The following is a 19,486-nucleotide window of genomic DNA, read 5'->3' as shown; positions in this document are numbered from 1 at the left end:
AAGGGGCTCTGCAGGAGAAAATTTGGCCTGTCATTGGCCTTTAAACATGTGCAGCTGGTGGGCTGGGCTTTCCTGAAGAAGGTAGACTGGGAAGGGCACCCAGGGGAAAGCGAGCCAGCTAACAAGCCCAGAGGCAAAATCATAGCCTGTGAAAGAAATCTGTACTGAGCAGCAGGGCTGGGATGCTGAGGGATGCTGTGAAGCCAGGTGGGAAGTGAGGCTGTGTGTGGGCATGTATGCTAAGTCACTTCAGTCGTGTCTGACTCTTTGTGACGCCATGGACTGTAGCCCTCCAGGCTCCTCTCTCCATGGGATTCTCCAGGCAAAAATACTGCAGTGGGTTGCCGTGCCCTCCTCCAGGGGATCTTCCTGACCCAGTGAGTCTCTTACGTCTGCCTGTGTTGGCAGGCAGGTTCTATACCACTAACGCCACCTGGGAAGCCCAGGAAGGGAGACTGTACTTAACCATAATCCAGTCTGCACTCCACACCCTGAGACTCTGGGAAGAAGAAGGCTCTGGTACAGGGAATGAAGGATATTTCTAGGGGTCAGAAGTTTGACTATGAGAACCCATTTTGAAATAGCTGATCTGAAGTAGGTGGAAAGTTTCTGTTGGCCAAAGAGAGAGACAGAAGCCCCAGAGGTCTGTGGTCAGAGGAGTAAGGAAATGGCATAGGGTGGTGTGGGCAGTGGGGCAGCCTCAGCCAGTGGAGAGAGGGTGGCTAGTGCAAGGGGCAGCAGGGCCACGGGACCCTAGCCCAACACGAAAGAACTGACTGTGTGTAGAACAGACTCGAGCTCAGAGAAGGAGTGGGGGGAAGGGCTAATCCCAGAGCAAAATAATAGGTCTTTTGTTAATCAAAGGGCATCACTTTGAGCTCTGGGATTTTGGCATATCAGAATCAAATGCAGCACTGTTATAATCAGCAGGTGAGAAATGAGTACACACAACTCATATTGGTTTCTTTTCGTCGTTTTTAAGTTTAAATCAGTTTCACAGCCTCCATAGCAGACATTTTTAATCTCATTTAATAGCTGAGGAGGCTTAAGCTCAGAGTTTTCTAAACGCATGTAACAAGACACAATCACTTCATTCCCCCACCCAGTTTCTCTTAAATCAGGTGCATGTAGCTGACTCGAGGGAGAGACGTGTACATCTCCCAGAAATGCTGGGTTTGCACCTGGATACATAATGAGATGAAGTTTGGATGGTGCTTTTTTCAGTAGTGTGGGAGCACATTTCATTCGGTATGGGCGTTTCTGAAGTGTGTGTAATGAAGCATGGAGGGTGAATGTGAATATTGGGCAACTAAAGGGGAGGACCGTAGTTATGGTCTTCCTGTGAATCCATTCCGTTCCTCCTTATTTTGTAGCAGCCATACCACTAGGAGGATTGACCTCAGTCAAGGATGAGCCTTGGCTAGTCTTACATTCCTTTGCCAACAAAGGTCCGTCTAGTCAAAGGTATGTTTTTTCCAATAGTCATGTAGCGGGCTAGGACTTCCCTGGTGGCTCAGAGGTTAAAGTGTCTGCCTGAAATGCAGAAGACCAGGGTTCGATCCCTGGGTCGGGAAGATCCCCTGGAGAAGGAAATGGCAACCCACTCCAGTACTCTTGCCTGGAGAATCCTATGGAGGGAGGAGCCTGGTAGGCTACAGTCCATGGTGTTACAAAGAGTCGGACACGACTGAGCGACTTCACATGTATGGATATGAGAGCTGGACTATAAAGAAAGCTGAGTGCCAAAGAATTAATGCTTTTGAACTATGGTGTTGGAGAAGACTCTTGCAAGTCCCTTGGACTGCAAGGAGATCCAACTAGTCTATCCTAAAGGAAATCAATCCTGAATATTCATTGGAAGGACTGAAGCTGAAGCTGAAGCGCCAATACTTTGGCCACCTGATGCAAAGAACTGACTCACTGGAAAAGACCTTGATGCTGGGAAAGATTGAAGGCAGGAGGAGAAGGGGACAACAGAGGATGAGATGGTTGGATGGCATCACTGACTTGAAGGACATGAGTTTGAGCAAGCTCTGGGAGTTCATGATGGACAGGGAGGCCTGGCATGCTGCAGTCCATGGGGTCACAAAGAGTCGGACACAACTGAGTGACTGAACTGAACTGAGTCTTAGGTCAATTGTGTTCTTCTGGTGATAGGGATTGGTTCTAGAATAAGTACATGGCTCAGTTTGGGCCAGTAGGATACAAACAGAAGTTTGTGAAGGTTTTTTGGAAGGTATTTCCTTCTCTTAAAAGAAAGTACAGGAAAAAATGGTCTCTTTTCTTCTGGATGTGGTTGGGCTTTGATAAGGAGTTCAAAACTGCTGCTGCCACCTCAGTAGTTGAAGCTGACACCGGAGGAAATCATGACTAAGACAATCAAGGGGGAAGTATATCCAAGCCACTGGATCAAGATCACTGGAAGCCCAGATTGCCCCTGGACACCCTGTTAAGTGAACCAGCAAGTCTCCATCTTGTTTAAACCAATTTGAGTTGAGTTTTCTATGATTTGTGCCTGATACTGACTGATACAGCCTGCCTTCTGAGAAATTTAATCTCAATGAAATCAGGGTCTCCTCAACTCTCCTGGGTTTGTGTCTAAGTTTCTGAGTACTTACACGAAGCTGAGGTTGGAATGCCAGAGTAGGTATTCGGGTTCTCAGTGCTCAGCTGTCCACCTGGGCATCCACAGAGGCACCCATCACATCACGTGGTCCTTACCTGATGGACCATATAGGCTGCTGTTATGCCGTTTCTGTCCCACTCTTGGTCTCACAATAAACAGTCTTGCCATGTGGATGTTAGGCTGGATCAAAGTCATGTGACTTTCAACAGCTTGGTCTCCTGCAGTGCTTTTGGATGCTACAATCCAAGGAGTGCTCCTCTTACCATGCTGGGTTTGGAGAAACTCTGTAAAGTGACCTTAGGGCCCCTCTCCCCACATAACACCATGTGACACTTCCTACTTTGGATTTTATCTCGGAATTGAGCACAGGCCACCTCTGCTCTCAGATACCTAACACACTAGCCAGAGCGAGGGGTTAGGGGGTATGGGGAGGAGGCAAAAGATAGGCTGCCCCTCTTCAGGGACCCACAGCTGCTCACCCTTGCTTCCCATCTAACTCTTCTCTTCCTGCCAAACCATGAGGTCTTTATCTCCTCTTGGGGCTACAGAAGTCACTCTGTTTCATATTTATCTTCTGAAATCCTTCAGAGGCACTATTTGTCCCATTTGTTCTGTTGTTTCTTTCTCTCCCATTTCTTCCTTCTTTTATTTGCCAGCTCTGTTTCTGTTCTTTTTACAGCATGCATGATTAATAAATAAAAATTGAAAATTAATCAAAACTTTTTCCTCTTCCCAGATAACACAGAGATTTTCAAATACTTCATATACTCCATTTTCACCACCTCTGATTTGTATGTTATGGTTGGCAATATTTTAATTCTAATCTCACAGGACATTGTAATTCTTAGGCTTAATGTGGTTTTCTGCAGTTATGATTCATTTAGATTTATCTATTTTTTTAAACCATTTTCCTTGTTATTTCTCATATCTAACATATGGGATCACTTTCTTTCTGAAGCACATTCTTTAGAAATTTCCTTTCCTGAGATGAACTCTCTGTTTTTGCTTGTCATAAAATATTTTTTTTTCTCTTCCTTATGCATTTTCTCTTTGTATAACATTTCTAGTTGGAAGTTACTTTCTTTCAGCACTCTGAAGGTACTGTACTCAGTTCTGGGTTTCCATTTTCTACCAAGAAGTCAACTATTAGACTGTAATTTTTTTCACATTTTTCCCCTTTGTCTTTGATTTTCTGCCGTCCTCATTATGATGTTTCTACCTGTGGGTTTCTTTCATTTATCCTCTTTGGGATTCATAGGCTTTTCAAATCTAGTGATGATTATCATTTATCAGTTCCAGAAAATATCAACTAATCTCTACAAAAAGCACTTTTACCCCTTTCTTTCTCTACTCACCTTCTGAGATTCTATTTAAATGTATTGTAGGCTTTTCAACTTAACATCATGCCTCTCACTCTCTATCATATGTATTTTTACAAAGTTTTAAGCTTTCTGTAGTACACTGTGGGTAAATCCTGACCCAATATTCAGTTTTCTCTTTGAGCTGCGTTCCATCTGTTAACCTCATTTATTAAGTTTTTGCTTTCATTTGTGTATTTCTCATTCATTTCTAGTTCTATGTGCTTTTTATTATTTTTTTTTTTATTTTGGCTGCTCCAGGTCTTAGTCGCAGCACATCGAATCTTTAGTTGCAGCATGTGGGATCCAGTTTCCAGACCAGGGATCAAACCTGGGCCCCCTGCATTGGGAATTCAGAGTCTTAGCCACTCAGCCACCAGGGAAGTTCCTATTTGCTTTTTTAAAAAAAAATTTAAAATAAGTTTCTACGTTTTTATCTTACTTATATGGCTGCGTGCAGGCTTTCTCTAGTTGCGGCGAGCGGGGGCTACTCTCTAGCTACAGTGCATGAGCTTCTCATTACGGTGGCTTCTCCTGCTGAGAAGCATGGGCTCTAGGGCCCAGGCTCAGTAGTTGTGGTGCAAGCCTAGTTGACCTGCAGCACGAGGAATCTTCCGGGACCAAGGATCGAACCTGTGTCTCCTGCATTGGTAGGTAGATTCTTAACCATTGGACCACCAAGGAAGTCCCTGCTTTAAAACAAAAAAAAAGTCTTGCTTTTTATAGCTTCGCATTTGCTCCAGGCTTTTTCAAACTTGTCTCCTATTTTATTAAAGAAGCATTTGTTATAAATAAAGTGCCTGTAATTCCAGTTTCTGAAATTATTCTGGGTTTATTCCTGTTATGTGTATTTTATGCTAGCTCTTGTTCATAATTCCTAGTTTCCTTCTATATCTAATTATTTTCAACTATGTACTGGATGTTGTTGGAATTGTTTGTGGCTTTGGAAGAGATAATTTTTTCCAGAGAACATTTGTTGTTTGCTTCTGCCAGGCCTTGAGGTCATTACTGACCTTACCATACCCTAAACCAAATTTGAACTTTGACACTCCCTGAACCACTCAGACAGGGAAGACAATGACTGCCAACCTGTGTAAGAGTTAACTTGCTTCTGGAGTACACGTGGAGGATGTGGTTTTTTGAGATCCCAGTGTTTTAATAGATGGGATCTCCAACTTGTATGAGCCCTTGGCCTCCATAACCCCATATGGCTCTTGATAGAATTGGCAGGTGCTCTAGAGCAGTGGTCCCCAACCTTTTTGGCACCAGGGACCAGTTTCAGAGAAGACAATTTCTCCATGGACCCGGGTTGGTAAGGGATGGTTTGGGGCTGATTCAAGCACATTACATTTATTGTGCAGTTTATTTCTGTTATTATTACATCAGCTCCACCTTGATTATCAGGCATTAGATCCCAGGGTTTTGGGACCTCTGCCCTAGAGCAAAGCCACCTCTTTTCTCACTAACTTCGCTGTGTGCCTATTTTCCTTTCATTTGGGCCTAGTCTTTACTATCTTATTTTTTCCGTGCTTTTAAGAAGATGCTCTTTATTCACTAAGTGTTTTTAGTGGAATATATTTTCTCAATAACCTAGCCTGTCAAAGCTCTCAAATCTTTTGTTTAAGCCAAAGGTATTCCCAGAAGACTAAATCACTTTTGAAACTCAAAAGCCAGAAGATGCTCTTCTTTATATTGAGTCATTTCTTCCTTGAGACTATAAGCAGAGAAACTCAAATGGGCAAAGGACTATTGGGGAAAAAGAGGTACCCCTCAATTTGGATATTATTTAAAAATATTATCCCTTCACATATGTCAACTGCTTAACTTGGTGCCTAGTCCATAGTTAGGGTTCAGCAAACAGTTGCTGTTATGATTATTATTTCTATGTCCAAACTCATCTTCTCTATGAGGCCTTCCTTCTCTAACTTTGTCCCATTCCAGTTCTTCTTTTACTGCATTTTATCAAGGTAACTTAGCCTGCTATCCCTTGACGTCATCTTGATCACTCCAATTGTGTTTTCAAATGTCCCTTTTTTTCTTGGAAAAGTGCAGTGAATGAACATCATGCCCAAAAGCTTTTGCAAGTGTCTCAGGGTTGTTTCTTTGGTAAATCTGGTATCAGGGCTGTTTCAGCTGCAGGTGGCAGAAGACTCAGTTCAAACTGCATTAAAAAAACAACAACAAAAATATTCCATTGGTTAATGTAACAGAAAAAAAAAAACAGTATAAAGTCTTCAGGTACAGTTTGATCCAGGGGCTCAATGAACGTCAAAGAGGACCTGATCTTTCTTATTACATCGTGGTTCTTTTACTCTCTTTTTTGTCTTCGTTCTCAAGCAGCTCTGCTCTGTGTGGTAGCAGTATCTCCACACATACATCCTTATAGCTTCAAACCCAGTTGGAAAGAGTCCCCATTACCTGTAGCAGAAGTCCCAGGGTTCACTTCTATTGGGCTAATTCGGTCCATGCCCCTTCACTGTGGTCAGGGGAATCTGCTGTGCTCATTGGCTAAGTCTGAGTCAGCTGTATACTTCCTGGAATTGATGGGTGAGCTCCTCTGAGATTCAGATGCTCTGAGATTGGAGGAAATGTGGTTCCCTGAAGGAAAACTTGGGGGGTTGCCAAAAGAGGGGTGAAATGGATCCTGGGTAGACAAAAGCACCATCTGTCCATTTCAATCTCCAACAGTTGACAGTAAAGGCCCAGGAATGGGGCCTGTGGGGCTGACTAAATTGTAGTAGCAAGGTGCTGGTTCAGTCCAGGTCCCTGCGACACTAGCATAGAAGCTGCTTGGTTTCAGCCACACACAGACAGGACAGGAGCTGGGGTCTGGGTGACTGGCATAAAGGTTGCTCCACAGCCTCCCAACCACCCTGGCACAGGGGACCCCCTCTGTGATTTATCAGTAATGGTCTCATCCAGGCTATTCCCTGGACCCCCTCCGGCTGCTTTACTCCTTCTGATATAAAAATAACACTTAAGCAGGATCCCAACCCCATGTCCTAGACAAATCAGCGATCCAGAGATGGTGGCCAATTTCACCGTAGGGTCAGAGGGCAGTGTCCTTATTACACCCAGTTTTGAGATGGTGCCGAGAAGGAGGGTTTCAAGAAATATGATACCATTGCCAGAGACTAAACTCTAACACCCAAGAAGTATTTATTTCCCAACCAAAGCCAGTACCTTCTGCTGATTCGCCCAGCCAAAGAGGATGGGTGGGGCTGGGCTGGCTGCAAGAGCAGGTGTGGGAGCTCCTTTTTCACAACTGGAAAATCACTATGATTTTAGTGTTGGGCAGTGCTGGTGTGTGCCCCAGCCTGGCCTTCTTCCATCCCAACCTTGGTGCCACCATGAGATGACTATTGGAGAGTCAGAGACCCACCCACCACCCTCTCCAAACCCCAGCCTGCCTGCTTTCAGAACCTTGTAGCTAGAGGGTTAGGGGGACTGGAAGCAGGTAGTGAGGTAGTAATTATAGTAACCACTTACTGAGCATATATTACATGCCAGGCCTGTGCTTCGTTTATATTACGCTTAGTGGCTGAAAGTGTGGTGCTGGTTCAGAAACACCAGGTTTGACCCTGGGCAATGTCTTGGGCTTCCCTGGTGGCTCAGCTGGTAAAGAATCTACTTGCAATGTGGGAGACCTGGGTTCAACCCCTTGGTTGGGAAGATCCCCTGGAGAAGGGAACCGCTACCCACTCCAGAATTCTGGCCTGGAGAATTCCATAGACTGTATAGTTCATGGAGTCTCAATGAGTCGGACATGACTGAGCGACTTTCACTTTCATCTCTCTAGCTCTTGGATTTTGATCAAGTTACTTAATCCCTTGTGCCTTGATCTTGTGATCTGTAGAATCATAGCAGTAAAGCATTCACCACATAGGATTGTGAGGGATACCGCCCACAGTGTGTTTTGCAGTGTCTGGCAGATCTTTAGCACTGCATACATATGAAGCGTCATTATATACATTTGTAATTTCTCACCCTACCCCAATCCTGCCATGTAAATATATTAGTTAGACAGAGGCTTGGCTGCTGTAGCCAAGTTTCTATTGACTAGTGTCTTAAACAAGATAGATGTTTATTTCTTTTTATAACATAACAGTTCAGAGATGAGGAGTGGATGAGATTCTATTATTTCAACCTCAATTCTATTTTCAACCTTCCACTGATGAGTTGAAATGACCAATCCAGCTCCCACCATCATATTATAATTCCAGTCAGTAGGAGGAGGAAAATCTGCTCCTTCCTCCTGAGGGCATCCTTAGAGGTTGCAGATAACGTTGCTGTGCAGATCCCATTGGTCAAACTTAGTCACATGGCCATGCTATCTGCAAAGAAAGCTGGGAAATATAATCCTGCACTTCATTAAAATTGTGGGGAATTACCAGTAGAGGAAGAAGAAGGGGAAAATAACTATTGCTTTGCCAGAGCCCATACTGGGCCACCCTTCACCCTACCTTGCATTTAGCACCCTCTGAAGAGAGCCAGATTCTTTACTGTCCGAGCCACCAGAGCCGAGGCCATCACCAATGCAATGAGCATGAACTTGGGCAAACTCCAGGAGATGGTGAGGGACAGGGAGGCCTGGCATGCTGCAGTCCATGGAGTTGCAAAGAATCGGACACGACTTGGAGGCTGAACAATAATAACAATGAAGAGAGGCAAGGCAGAGTTCCATCTAGACTCAGCTCCAGCTCAGAACTCAGAGTATGTGAGGGCCTGGGGACGGATGGGATCCTCAGAGTCTAGAGCCCTGTGAACCAAAAGGCAGGTAATCGGGCCCTCTTCCTCCCCGAAATAACAGTGGAGGAGGAACAGGATAAACTCCAGAACACAAAGAACGGCAAACACCTGGCAGTCACCTGATCTTTAGCAATAACTAAATCCAGTTGGACAGGAATTGCAGCATGGCTTCCCCACAGAGGAGTGGGTTCTAGGGGAGTTCATCCAGCCACTGCTGGTCCTGCTCTCTGGGAGGGAAGCTTTCTACTCTCCTAGTGGCTTCTGCCATTGCCTCCTGGAAGTTATTTCTCACATGACACCCCCTAAGCTGCTGGTGAACATGGCTGTCCTTGTGGACCTTGCACAGCCCTCTTTCTGCTGGTGCAGATTTCAAGAGCTAGGGACAACTGGGTGAGGGGTGGGGAGCAAACCAGTCTTTGCTGACCAGGCTTATAGTTTCTCTGCCAATGTTACACCCTCAAAATCTCCCAAGTCTTCTGATTGACTTCATATTTGTGTAACCACAGCCAAAGGTCTCATCATTTTCCTGCTTGATTATTCTGGACTTGGCGTTCTTCCCATTCTCTCTTGAACTGCTGGTGGTTACCTTGAGGTTGTCAAAAAAATATGCTTGGTTGTAAAGTGTTAGTCACTCAGTCATGTCCGACTCTTTGTAACCCCGTGGACTGTAGCCCACCAGGCTCCTCTGTCCATGGAATTCTCCAGGTAAGAATACTGGAGTGAGTTTGCCATTCCCTTCTCCAGGGGATGGGGTTCCCCACCCAGAGAGCAAACCTGGGTCTCCTGCATTGCAGGCAGATTCTTTACTGTCTCTGAGCCACCAGGGAACTTTCCTGTTTTGCCCATGGGACTGGTTTCCATTATCTACAGAATTGGGTGCACTCAAGAAAGGTTTGGCACCTTTGCTAAGGTTGCCTCTTTCAAGCCATCACTTACAACTCGCTGCCTGAGTGCATTTTTCTTATAAGACCTTGCCTGTAGCAGCCAGCAGAAGCCAAAACATGCTAGTTTCCATGAGCTACAGGCTCTGTTAGCATATGATGACCTTTCAAGGCATCATAGAAGACAGATCATAAGTTTTGCTGTAACATAACAATGGTCACCAGCTTACCAGCATGCGATAGTTTTCTTTGCTACCTGAATTCCAATTTCCAAACCAGTGCCACTTGTTTTAGGCTTTTAAAGCAGTGTCACTTCCAGGTATCAGATTTTGCATTAGTTAGTATACATGTTCGGTTGCTATAACAAACAGTAAATTTAAGGATGACTTAAACAAAGGAGTTTCCTCTCTAGTGTTGTAGTCTCCAGACAGTCTAAACCTGGAAGGGTGATTCTAAAAACTTGAACAAACATTTTCCATCTTGGCTGTGAGATAGCTGCTTTAGCTCCTGCCGTCACATTAGCATTCCAGCCATCAGAGGAGGAAAGGAACTCATACTCTTTCTTTTAAGGCCGGATCCAGAAGTTGCTCCCATCACTACCACTCACATTGGTCAAATTAAGTCTCAAGGCCAGATTTAACTGCAAGGGCTGGGAATTTAGGTCTTTGTTATAGGCAGCCATTCCAATTAAAATTCAAGTGATTCTATTACAAAAGCAAGAAGAGAGAAAGAGTTATTAGGAGGCAACTGGCAGTGTCTGGCACAGAATGTTTTTATCCTCATTTTACATTCGTGGAAACATGCTCAGAGAAAACAAACAATGCTTTCCAAGGTCAAATGGCAGAACAAGAATTTTAACAAGGTCGGTCTGACACCAAAACAGATTTTCCCTCACATCCAACCAACATAGTGTGGTCATCAAGGTACCCAGTGTTTACTAAGAGATAAAAGACATTCACACGTGAATAATTATGTGAGTGCCAGCCCAGTGTACACTGAGATGTGCACACAGAGCATGGCTATAGCATCAGTGCAATGAGGGTGATTGAGCAAACTACCACTCCTGGAGATGGTGAAGGACAGGGAAGCCTGGTGTGCTGCAGTCCATGGAGTCGCAAAGAGCAGGACACGACTGAGTGACTGAGCGACTGAACGACCACAATAAGGGTGATGGCTCAGGGGAGACTTTATTGGAAGAGGAGCCCCTGCTTCTGGTCTTGTAGGTGAAATATGTCTGAGGAAAAGGGGAGAATGAGGTATTGCAGGAGAAGGCAGTGGTGTGAGCTGCACATGTTCTATATCTGGCTTCGCTGTGAAGGTGTCCAGAGAATAAGGGGATGGGGGTTTACAGGACTGAGGCACTACCTATCTCCGGGGATGGTCTACGTGACCTTTCCCCCATTTGAAATGTCCCATTGGCTGTGCCTTTTCTATTCCATCATCTGGGACCAAACAGGAACAAGCCTCAGGGGCCCTGCAGAAGGGGAACTGCACACTCTCATCCCCAGTACTGACCAAGACACACGTGGCAGGCTAGCCTCTTCCTGGCTCTGTTCTCCTCCTCCATCCCCATAGGCAGTACAGGGGCTTTGAGGGATGATGGGAAATACGTTCACTAAATCAGCAAGAAATCCAGTAACCCATTACGGAGCATCCGTTCACTCCATGGTGAGATCGGGATGGAAGAGGCTGGAAAGAGAAGAAGAAGGGGAGGGGGGCAGAGAGGAGAGCTGGAGCAGCTGGGTCAGCATTCCCAATTTGGACGCTGACTCAGGCCCCAGGAATGCTAAGGAAGGGGGGGGGGTGGGCAGCCACCAGAACCAGCTGGGATCCTGTTGGCCCCAGGAGACGTAGAAACAGCACACACAGCGGCACGAGGGGACAGTGGCTCCTGCACACCTGGATCTACCTCCGCAGGTACAAACAGGTGTCTGTCACACTGGAGACAAGTGCAAGCCCACCACACGCCGTCAAGGTGATTCTCAGGACTCCCCACCTGCCTGAACCATCCAGTTCTAGCTCCTTCACCTAGAGAGCGGGGCCCTGGGACTCGAATAGTGACATCTGGACACACACTGACCACTCTCTCAGTACCACCCACAAACCTCTTAGCCCCAACCTGCTAGCCGGCTGCAACCTGCCCTTTCTAATTCCAGCACCACCCATGACCCAGGTTTGTACAAGGAAGAGAGTTCAGCTCAACTGCCTCTGTTTTTCCTCCTTTGGCACCTGACAAAGATGAGAGGGGCTCTCAGAGGAGAAACCCCAGGGCTCTGAAAGACCCCCTCCTCCCACGCCAGCGCCCACCCTCCCCCCACGGCAGGGTCCTTCTCTCCCATCATTGGACACGCAGGAGGCACACAGAACCAGGCATCAAGATTCCAAGTGCACCCCTACCCTCACCTCCCCAGCAGCCCCCAGGCTTCAGGGCTGGAGCAGCTGTGCGGGTGGACCCCTTCCTCCCCAGTGCCCGACACCCAATCAGAGAGAACCCGATCCGGGAGGGCAGGGTGCCAGGGGCCGGGCCCAGAATAGTGCTGCCCAGATACAGTGTTGCGCACTCGCTCATGGAGCCTGCCGAGCTGGAGCACGCTCTGCGCAGGGTACCGGGGTCCCGGGGGGCCGGGAGCTGGGGCAGCTGAGGCCACAGGGCTGAGAGCACCCTGCCGCATGGATATGTGCGTGCATGTGGGTGTGTTTGACCACGATTTTCTCTGTGTATAGGAGCAGGAGGCTGTCTGCATGTGTATATTCTTGGTGTGAGTCTATGTGCCCGTGTGTGTCTGGAGAGGGTTGAATATGCGAGTTTCTGAGTGTATGTAAGTGTCTGGGTGGGTTGAATGTGTTTATGTGTGCCTGGGGGGTGGGTGTTTGAGTGTTTGTGGGGGTGTGTGTGGTTAAGTATGTGTGGCGGGAAGGGCAGCTCCTGTGGTTCTGAGTGTAGGATGTTCTCCCCACCCTTTCAGTCACTCTTCTCCACACAGACCCCCTCCTGGAGCAGCTTTGGGGGACCCGAGCATCAAGGTAGGTGGGGCTGCCCCTCCTTATGGGCCCAGCCTCTTCTTCCACTTCCTCTCCTCCCACGTCTCTAGGCTCCCAATCTCCCCCACCCCACTAGCCTGTCTTCTTTTCCTTCTTTGTTCCTACTTGCTTCTTCTTCCTCCTTTTCCCTCTCTCCTCCTTCCTCTTTCAGAAGAAGAAAGGAGGGGGGTGGATCTAGAGTCTGAAGATTTGGAGCCTCCTGACTTTATCACATGCTAGCTGTGTGATCTGTGGCAAATTGCTTAACCTCTCTGATCTCAGGTCCCTTGTCAGTAAAATAGGGACGATACTAGTGCCTCTCTTACAAGATTTCTATGAGGTTTGAATGAGAAATACACTGGAGGAAAAGACCTTTGGACGTTTGCAAATGTGGAATATTATTGTTAATAACATTTCAATTGTTTTACTGTGTTACTCCCATTAACCAAACAGGCCCCATTCCCCCTTCCAGAGATGAGCTTCCTAGAGCAAGGAGACAGCACTTCATGGCCATCACCAGCCATGACCACCAATGCAGAAATAAGCCTTGGGGAACAGAGGACCAAGGTCTCAAGATGGACAAGCCAGGAGGATGTAGAGGAAGCGGAGCTTCCAGGCCTGGAGGGAGGTGAGGCCACGGCCAGTTCTGGGGAGATGGGACTGGGGGCAGTGGGAAGTCCCCGAAACTGGAGCTGGCCTTGCCCTGGATCCCTCCATAACACAGACACATGACATCCTGTGGCCTCAGTTTCCCCACATGAGAGAGGGCAACTGCAATGCTGATCCAGGGGCCCAGCAAGGCCAGCTCAGGACAGAGCCACCCTCGGGTGTGACTCTCTCGGCTCTCTCACTCCCAAAATGGGGACCTCCGCATCCAGGCTTCCCACGCTGCTCTGAGGATGAAGGGAGACAACAGATGGGAACATGCTTTGGAAGATGGAGTTACTGTTCTCTCCCCCTGAACAGGTCCCCAGTCCAGGCCAGCTGCTGAGTCCACCGGGCTGGAGGCCACATTCCCCAAGGCCACACCCTTGGCCCAAGCCAATCCCTTGTCCGAGGTGGGCACCCCCACAACAGAGCGAGACAGCCTCCCTGCTGACTGTACAGCCTCCGCTTCCGGCTCCAGCACAGACGGTCTGGATCTGGGCATAGAGTTCTCAGCCCCAGCAGCGTGGGGGGATGAGCTCGGCCTGGTGGAAGAGAGGCCGGCCCAGTGCCCACCCCCGCAGGTGCCGGTGCTCAGGCTCGGCTGGGATGATGAGCTGCGGAAGCCAGGGGCCCAGGTCTACATGCACTTCATGCAGGAGCATACCTGCTACGACGCCATGGCAACCAGCTCCAAGCTGGTCATCTTCGACACCATGCTACAGGTGAGGCCGCCGTTCTGCCCCACCTGCACACTCACAGCCCCCAGGATCCCCTGCCAGCCCTGCCTGGCTACACGTCCCTTCCAGAATTCCTTCTCGGCACCATGGAGACCAGGGGAGGGGAGCTTTTGCTCTCTGTGTGCACCCCCTAATTGTCATCTCAGCTCTACAACTCAGTATCTATAGGGTTTGGGATAGGTCTTTTTACTTCACTCATCTCTAAAATGGGGACAGGAATGCCTGCTTTACCCTACAAGTTTCAGAGGACTCCTGGGCCAATCCAGGAGGACTGGGAGCATTTTTCACACCCAGAATTGTATAGAAAGCATTTCTTTCTTGCTGTGTATCGAACAGCAGACTGTAGTGCAGAGTAGAAACAAGGTATATCTATGACCCATGGTTCACTTTGATTCTAGCAGTATATGAAAAAAAATATTTAATTTAGTAGCTTTGCATTTATTTTGATATATGTTACGAAGCTACAACTAGCACGTATGGATGGTATTGCCTCAGATGAGGCCAAAATGAGTCAATGTAAATATATTTAGAGAAAAATATTTTGTAAATATCAGAGAATTATACCTCTAGTATTTAGATTGGCACAAATTATCCTGTATGCATCTATACACTTTGGACCTTTGTGTGGAAATACTAGGTTTGTCTCCTACACCCTGGTGTGCCTGTTAAGGGGTCACCTAGTGCCCCCGGGCACCTGCAGCCTTATCTTTGTAGCAAACGTGCCCACGAGGGTCGTGTCGAGTGGCAGGCAGGCTCCTGGAGTGGAGGGCCTGTGAGAAGTCCCCTTGGAAGGCCCCTGGTCAGGACAGGGGACTCTGAGGGGTGGTGAGCAACTCACCCTCAACTGTTCTCCCTGTGGCTCAGATCAAGAAGGCCTTCTTTGCCCTGGTGGCCAACGGCGTCCGGGCTGCACCTCTATGGGACAGCAAGAAGCAGAGCTTTGTGGGTGAGGAGGGGCCAGGGAGGGAGAAGGGGGACCTTGTGGGGTGATTCAGGGGCTGAGCTCTGGGGCAGGGCCCTGGCTTGGGGGGAACAGGCTGGCTGGGAAACCCACATCTGTGGGACAGCTGTGACCAGCTGATGGAGAAGGGGCTGAGCCCTGCACCTGCCTCTGCCACAGGGCCCGGGGTGAACCCCACTCCTCTCTCTCCCCTCTCCCACCCCCACAGGGATGCTGACTATCACAGACTTCATCTTGGTTCTGCATCGCTATTACCGGTCCCCCCTGGTGAGGAGTGGGCTCAGGGTCCCGGGGGCACCCATCTGGACTGGGGCGCAGGGAGTTCAGGGAGCCCACGTCTGACTTGGGAGTTCTGTTGATGTTCTAGGTCCAGATCTACGAGATTGAAGAACACAAGATTGAGACCTGGAGGGGTGAGTGGGTAAAGGGTCCTGCAAAGGGGCTGTGTAGAGGGTGTGTGGGGCCAAGGACCCGGGGTAGAGGATGGGCGGAGGGGAGTTCCTGGAGGGGCCAGGGGAAGGATAATAGAGAGCTCAGAGGGCCCAAAGGAGGGGAGATAGTCTGGGGGCTGCTGGGTGAGACAGGGTGGCCAGCACCCTTGCCCTGACTCTGCTTTTCTGCAGAGATCTACCTTCAAGGCTGCTTCAAGCCTCTGGTCTCCATCTCTCCCAGTGACAGGTAAGCATCCCCAAACAACCACTTGAGCCTCCTTGCCCTGCACAGACCCCCCGCCCCCTTGCCAGCTAATCAGTTCTGAAGTCATGGGCTCATTCTTGGTGGACTGCAGATAAGGCAGCCTCGGCACCCTGTCCTCCTTCCCCGGGGCTAGGATAAAGTCACCTCTCCCCAGGCAGCCCCAGCCTCATCGCTCCCACTTCTGCAGCCTGTTCGAAGCTGTCTACACCCTCATCAAGAACCGTATCCACCGCCTGCCGGTCCTGGACCCAGTCTCAGGTGCCGTGCTGCACATCCTCACACACAAACGGCTTCTCAAGTTCCTGCACATCTTTGTGAGCCTGGGCATAGCCTCAGGGGATGACCAGAGGGGCAGAGAAGGCTTCTGCCCTAGGGGTTGGGAGGGAGAAGCTGGGAGCCCCCTGGGGGCTACTCCACCCTGAACCCTACCTGTCTCCAACCCAAGCAGGGCACCCTGCTGCCCCGGCCCTCCTTCCTCTCCCGCACCATCCAAGATCTGGGCATTGGCACATTCCGAGACTTGGCCGTGGTGCTGGAAACAGCACCCATCCTCACCGCGCTGGACATCTTTGTGGACCGGCGCGTGTCTGCGCTGCCGGTGATCAACGAAGCTGGTACCTACACCCAGGATGGGGATTCTGGCTGGGGTGGGGCTGTGGGGAGCCAGGGTCTATGTGGCCTAAGCTCGGGACCCAGGATGGAGTCAGGGCTGGAAGTCTCTGCCTGCTTTGAGCCTTGGATCAATCATTTAGCCTCTCTAAGCCAGACATCAGGTTCTTGCTCTGAGAATCAGCTGTAAACTGCTTCAAAGTTAAAAATTAGCATAATAAAGTTGGCTCTCAAGAAATGTTTTACTTTATTTTTGATTATGAAAAATTTCAAAAGTAAAAAAATGGTAGAGAACACTGCGTAATGAACCTCACGGATCCACTTGGATTAACTATTAACACATTGCCATAACCAGTTCTTCCTTTTTTTTTTATGCTGAAGTAATTTAAAGTAAAGTATAGAATCATGTCGTTTCACCTCAACACTTCATCTGCATCTCTTAAATAAGTATATTTCCTACATCACCTGACAAAATTACAAATAATGTATTAATGTTATCTAAAATCCTGTCCTAACTCTCATTTCCCTGTTTTTCCCAAAAGTTCTTTTTTTACAGTTGATTTGTTCAAATCAGGATCCAATTAAGGTCTACGCTTTGAATTTGCTTCTTTTATCCCTTAAGTGTCTTTTATCCTAGAACAGTTCCTTCCCCGCTTAATTTTCATGGTACTGATGATGGGAAGCCTGGTTTCTACAGCATGTCCCGTTTCCAGAGATCTGCCTGTTAGCTTTTTGCAGGTGGCCTTTACATTGGTCCTCTGTTCCTGTGTTTCCTATAAACTGAAAATTAGATCTAAAGGCTCACGCAGATTCAGGCTATATATTTGTGGCTAGACTGTCTCAGAAATGATGCCACATACTCATATCTTGTCACATCGGGAGGCATGGTGTTGAGTGTCCGTCTCTGAGACACTGTTTGATCCCTGGGTTCAGGGTGGTGGCAGCCTGATGCCTCGTTATAAAGCCAGCAACCTGGAGGGGTGCGGAGGATGTTGAGGAGTTCATTCTGAAAGCCCACGCTAGGCCCTTGCACAGCATCCTGGTTCTGACCTGAATCTTCCCCTGTCTTTCTCTCACCTTCCCCCCTGCCCCTCCAACTCCTGCAGGACAGGTCGTGGGCCTCTACTCCCGCTTTGATGTGATTGTAAGTGCCTGGGGGGATGGATTGTAAGTGCTGGGGGTGCCGCAGGGAGGCTGTGGTGTGAGGATAGGGATGACCAGGGGGTCCTTGAGCTTTGAGGGGCTGGAGCCTGGGGGAGGGCTGACGAAGAGCACTGCTCCCTCCCTGCCCAGCACCTGGCAGCCCAACAAACATACAACCACCTGGACATAAGCGTGGGAGAAGCACTGAGGCGGAGGACGCTGTGTCTGGAGGGAGTCCTTTCCTGCCAGCCCCACGAGACCTTGGGGGAAGTCATCGACCGGATTGCCCGGGAGCAGGTACCCCATGCCCCTTCAGACACGCTCCCAGCACATGGGGCCAGCCTTCTCATGAGCGGCTCCAGCTCGCTCTATCCATCAGGCATCTGCCCCATGCTCCCGTCACATGGCCAAGCTCTCGGTGTCCACACTGACCAGCGACGGTGCCTGTCCCTGGGGCCCTCAGGCCAAGGGCCCCAGCCAGTGACCACCTCAGGGCAGGCAGAGCTCCTGCTAACTGGGAGACACTAGCTTACTAGGAGACACTCTCTTGCTCTTCCAGTTATGTCAAATTGTTGTCCCTGATTCTTGGTGTCAACCTCATCAGCTGCTGTAGCCACATGGCACCGCCCCCTCACTGAGCCTCTGTGGACCCACAGGTGCACCGGCTGGTGCTAGTGGATGAAACCCAGCACCTCCTGGGCGTGGTGTCCCTCTCCGACATCCTTCAAGCTCTAGTGCTCAGCCCCGCTGGCATCGACGCCCTCGGGGCCTGAGAACAGCGCAGTCCTCACGCTCGGGCCACCTTCCACACCTGGAAGCCAGTGAAGGGAGCCGGGGACTCAGCCTTCACCTCCCCCACCCCTTTTTGTGGGTTCTGCTCCTGTTCAGGTAGGCTCTGCTCTGTACTACTGACCTCATTCCCAGCCCCTCAGACTCCCCTGGGAACCCACATCTCAGATTGGGGCCCGCTGAGGAGGGGAGGGGCCCAGCTCGAAGCTGAGCAGCCTCATGAAAACTGCAAGGCCACTGCTTTGTCCCGTTCTCAGCTGAGGGGAAGGAGGCCCTCACAAGAGGGGTGCACAGGAACCAGAGTAAAGGCAAGGGCAGCGATGTGACTTCAGGGGGCCCTGGAAAAATTGACCTGCCCTCTCAGCATTCAATTTCCGCCTGCTTGGGCTTCCACTGGGAGAGAGCCAGTTACTAAACCTGGGCTGAATGGAATTTCCACACCCAGTAAGAACTAAGGCTGAAAGGAGAGAGCTTTTCTCTCTAAGTAGTCATCGCAGTCCACTGGACATGATCTCACACTCTTTTCTGGCAGCACATTAGCCAGGGGGTTGCAGAGGGTGGGGGCACAGGTTCCACCTGCTTGGCAAAGGATGGCAAGACTGAGGTTCTCCTATCGGAAAGGCAACCTCCCCTCCTTACTTAGTCTTCCTCTTTCCCTCACAGGCTTCTCTAGCCCTCCCCAATTGCCGCCTGCCCTGCCTGTGCTCCCAGCAGCCCTCAGGAATGCCCGGTCTACCGTGAATGATGAAATTACAGAGAACAGCTGAGTCAAGCCCGGAGCTCTTGGATCAGAGGCCCTAGGTTTACCCCAGGGCTGACTGCTCGGTGCCACCCACGCTGCTCTCCCCCACCTGGCCCCAGTAGGGTGGGGAGCCCTCAGGCAGGGGCTCTGGATTCCTCCGCTTCTGGACTACCTGGCGTCAAGCCCCCAGCTCCTGGAGCCCCAGCTGTGCTTCCCCCATGGAAGCTGCCCCAGCGGCTCCTCCCGACTCTCACTGTCCTCCTGCTCCCCCAGCACTGCATTTCAGGGCTGCCTGCAGGGCCCCACAGAGCAGCAGTTTCGTAGAGCTGCCGGTTGGAGTTGGGTTCCCTCTCCATTCTCAGCCTTAGCTCTCACCATCGAGCAGTGTTCTCAGTCCCCAGGGAGGGCCTGCATTTGGATCACTGAGGATGAACCATCGAGACAACAAAAAGGAAACGAACAGCCCATGAACTCAGATTTTATCATTTTCACTCAGAAAATGCTATGGTCATCTGATCTGAACTCG

The 19,486-nt window shown here is 49.4% G+C and overlaps 2 protein-coding genes across 5 annotated transcripts in view; one reads left to right on the top strand and one right to left on the bottom strand.

The window, feature by feature from the left end:
• Positions 1–6,062: 6,062 nt before the first annotated feature.
• Positions 6,063–19,486, bottom strand: part of CYP27A1 (cytochrome P450 family 27 subfamily A member 1) — a 58,770-nt gene continuing 45,346 nt past the window's right edge. Inside the window, exon 9 of the mRNA XM_068968171.1 lies at positions 6,063–6,145. Coding sequence (XP_068824272.1) covers positions 6,074–6,145 — 72 coding nt within the window. The 3' untranslated portion in view covers positions 6,063–6,073. The remainder of the gene's footprint in view (positions 6,146–19,486) is intronic.
• On the top strand, positions 12,182–18,202 carry PRKAG3 (protein kinase AMP-activated non-catalytic subunit gamma 3). 4 transcript variants are annotated; one of them, XM_068966978.1, is made up of 13 exons: positions 12,182–12,217; positions 12,599–12,638; positions 13,108–13,263; positions 13,602–14,005; positions 14,885–14,966; positions 15,190–15,248; positions 15,349–15,394; positions 15,605–15,659; positions 15,865–15,991; positions 16,126–16,291; positions 17,393–17,430; positions 17,580–17,726; positions 18,086–18,202. In XM_068966978.1, exons 1-13 carry the CDS (start codon positions 12,182–12,184, stop codon positions 18,200–18,202), a joined length of 1,473 nt encoding a protein of 490 aa, XP_068823079.1. The 4 variants fall into 4 exon arrangements, with proteins under 4 accessions (XP_068823079.1, XP_068823078.1, XP_068823077.1 ...); XM_068966977.1 differs by having other exon boundaries at positions 16,123–16,291; XM_068966976.1 differs by having other exon boundaries at positions 12,581–12,638.

This window comes from Capricornis sumatraensis, chromosome 3 (assembly GCF_032405125.1).
Source record: "Capricornis sumatraensis isolate serow.1 chromosome 3, serow.2, whole genome shotgun sequence".
In the NCBI taxonomy this organism is placed as follows: Eukaryota; Metazoa; Chordata; class Mammalia; order Artiodactyla; family Bovidae; genus Capricornis; species Capricornis sumatraensis.
Note: the sequence above shows the minus strand (reverse complement) of the source record. Positions and strands in the feature narration are given on the sequence as shown.

Coding starts and splice junctions, on each gene's coding strand:
- PRKAG3 (XM_068966975.1), top strand. CDS start 12,182: ATGGAGCCTGCCGAGCTGGAGCACGCTCTGCGCAGG. Junction 14,006..14,884: donor TCTTCGACACCATGCTACAG/GTGAGGCCGCCG, acceptor CCTGTGGCTCAG/ATCAAGAAGGCCTTCTTTGC. Junction 15,249..15,348: donor GCTATTACCGGTCCCCCCTG/GTGAGGAGTGGG, acceptor TTGATGTTCTAG/GTCCAGATCTACGAGATTGA.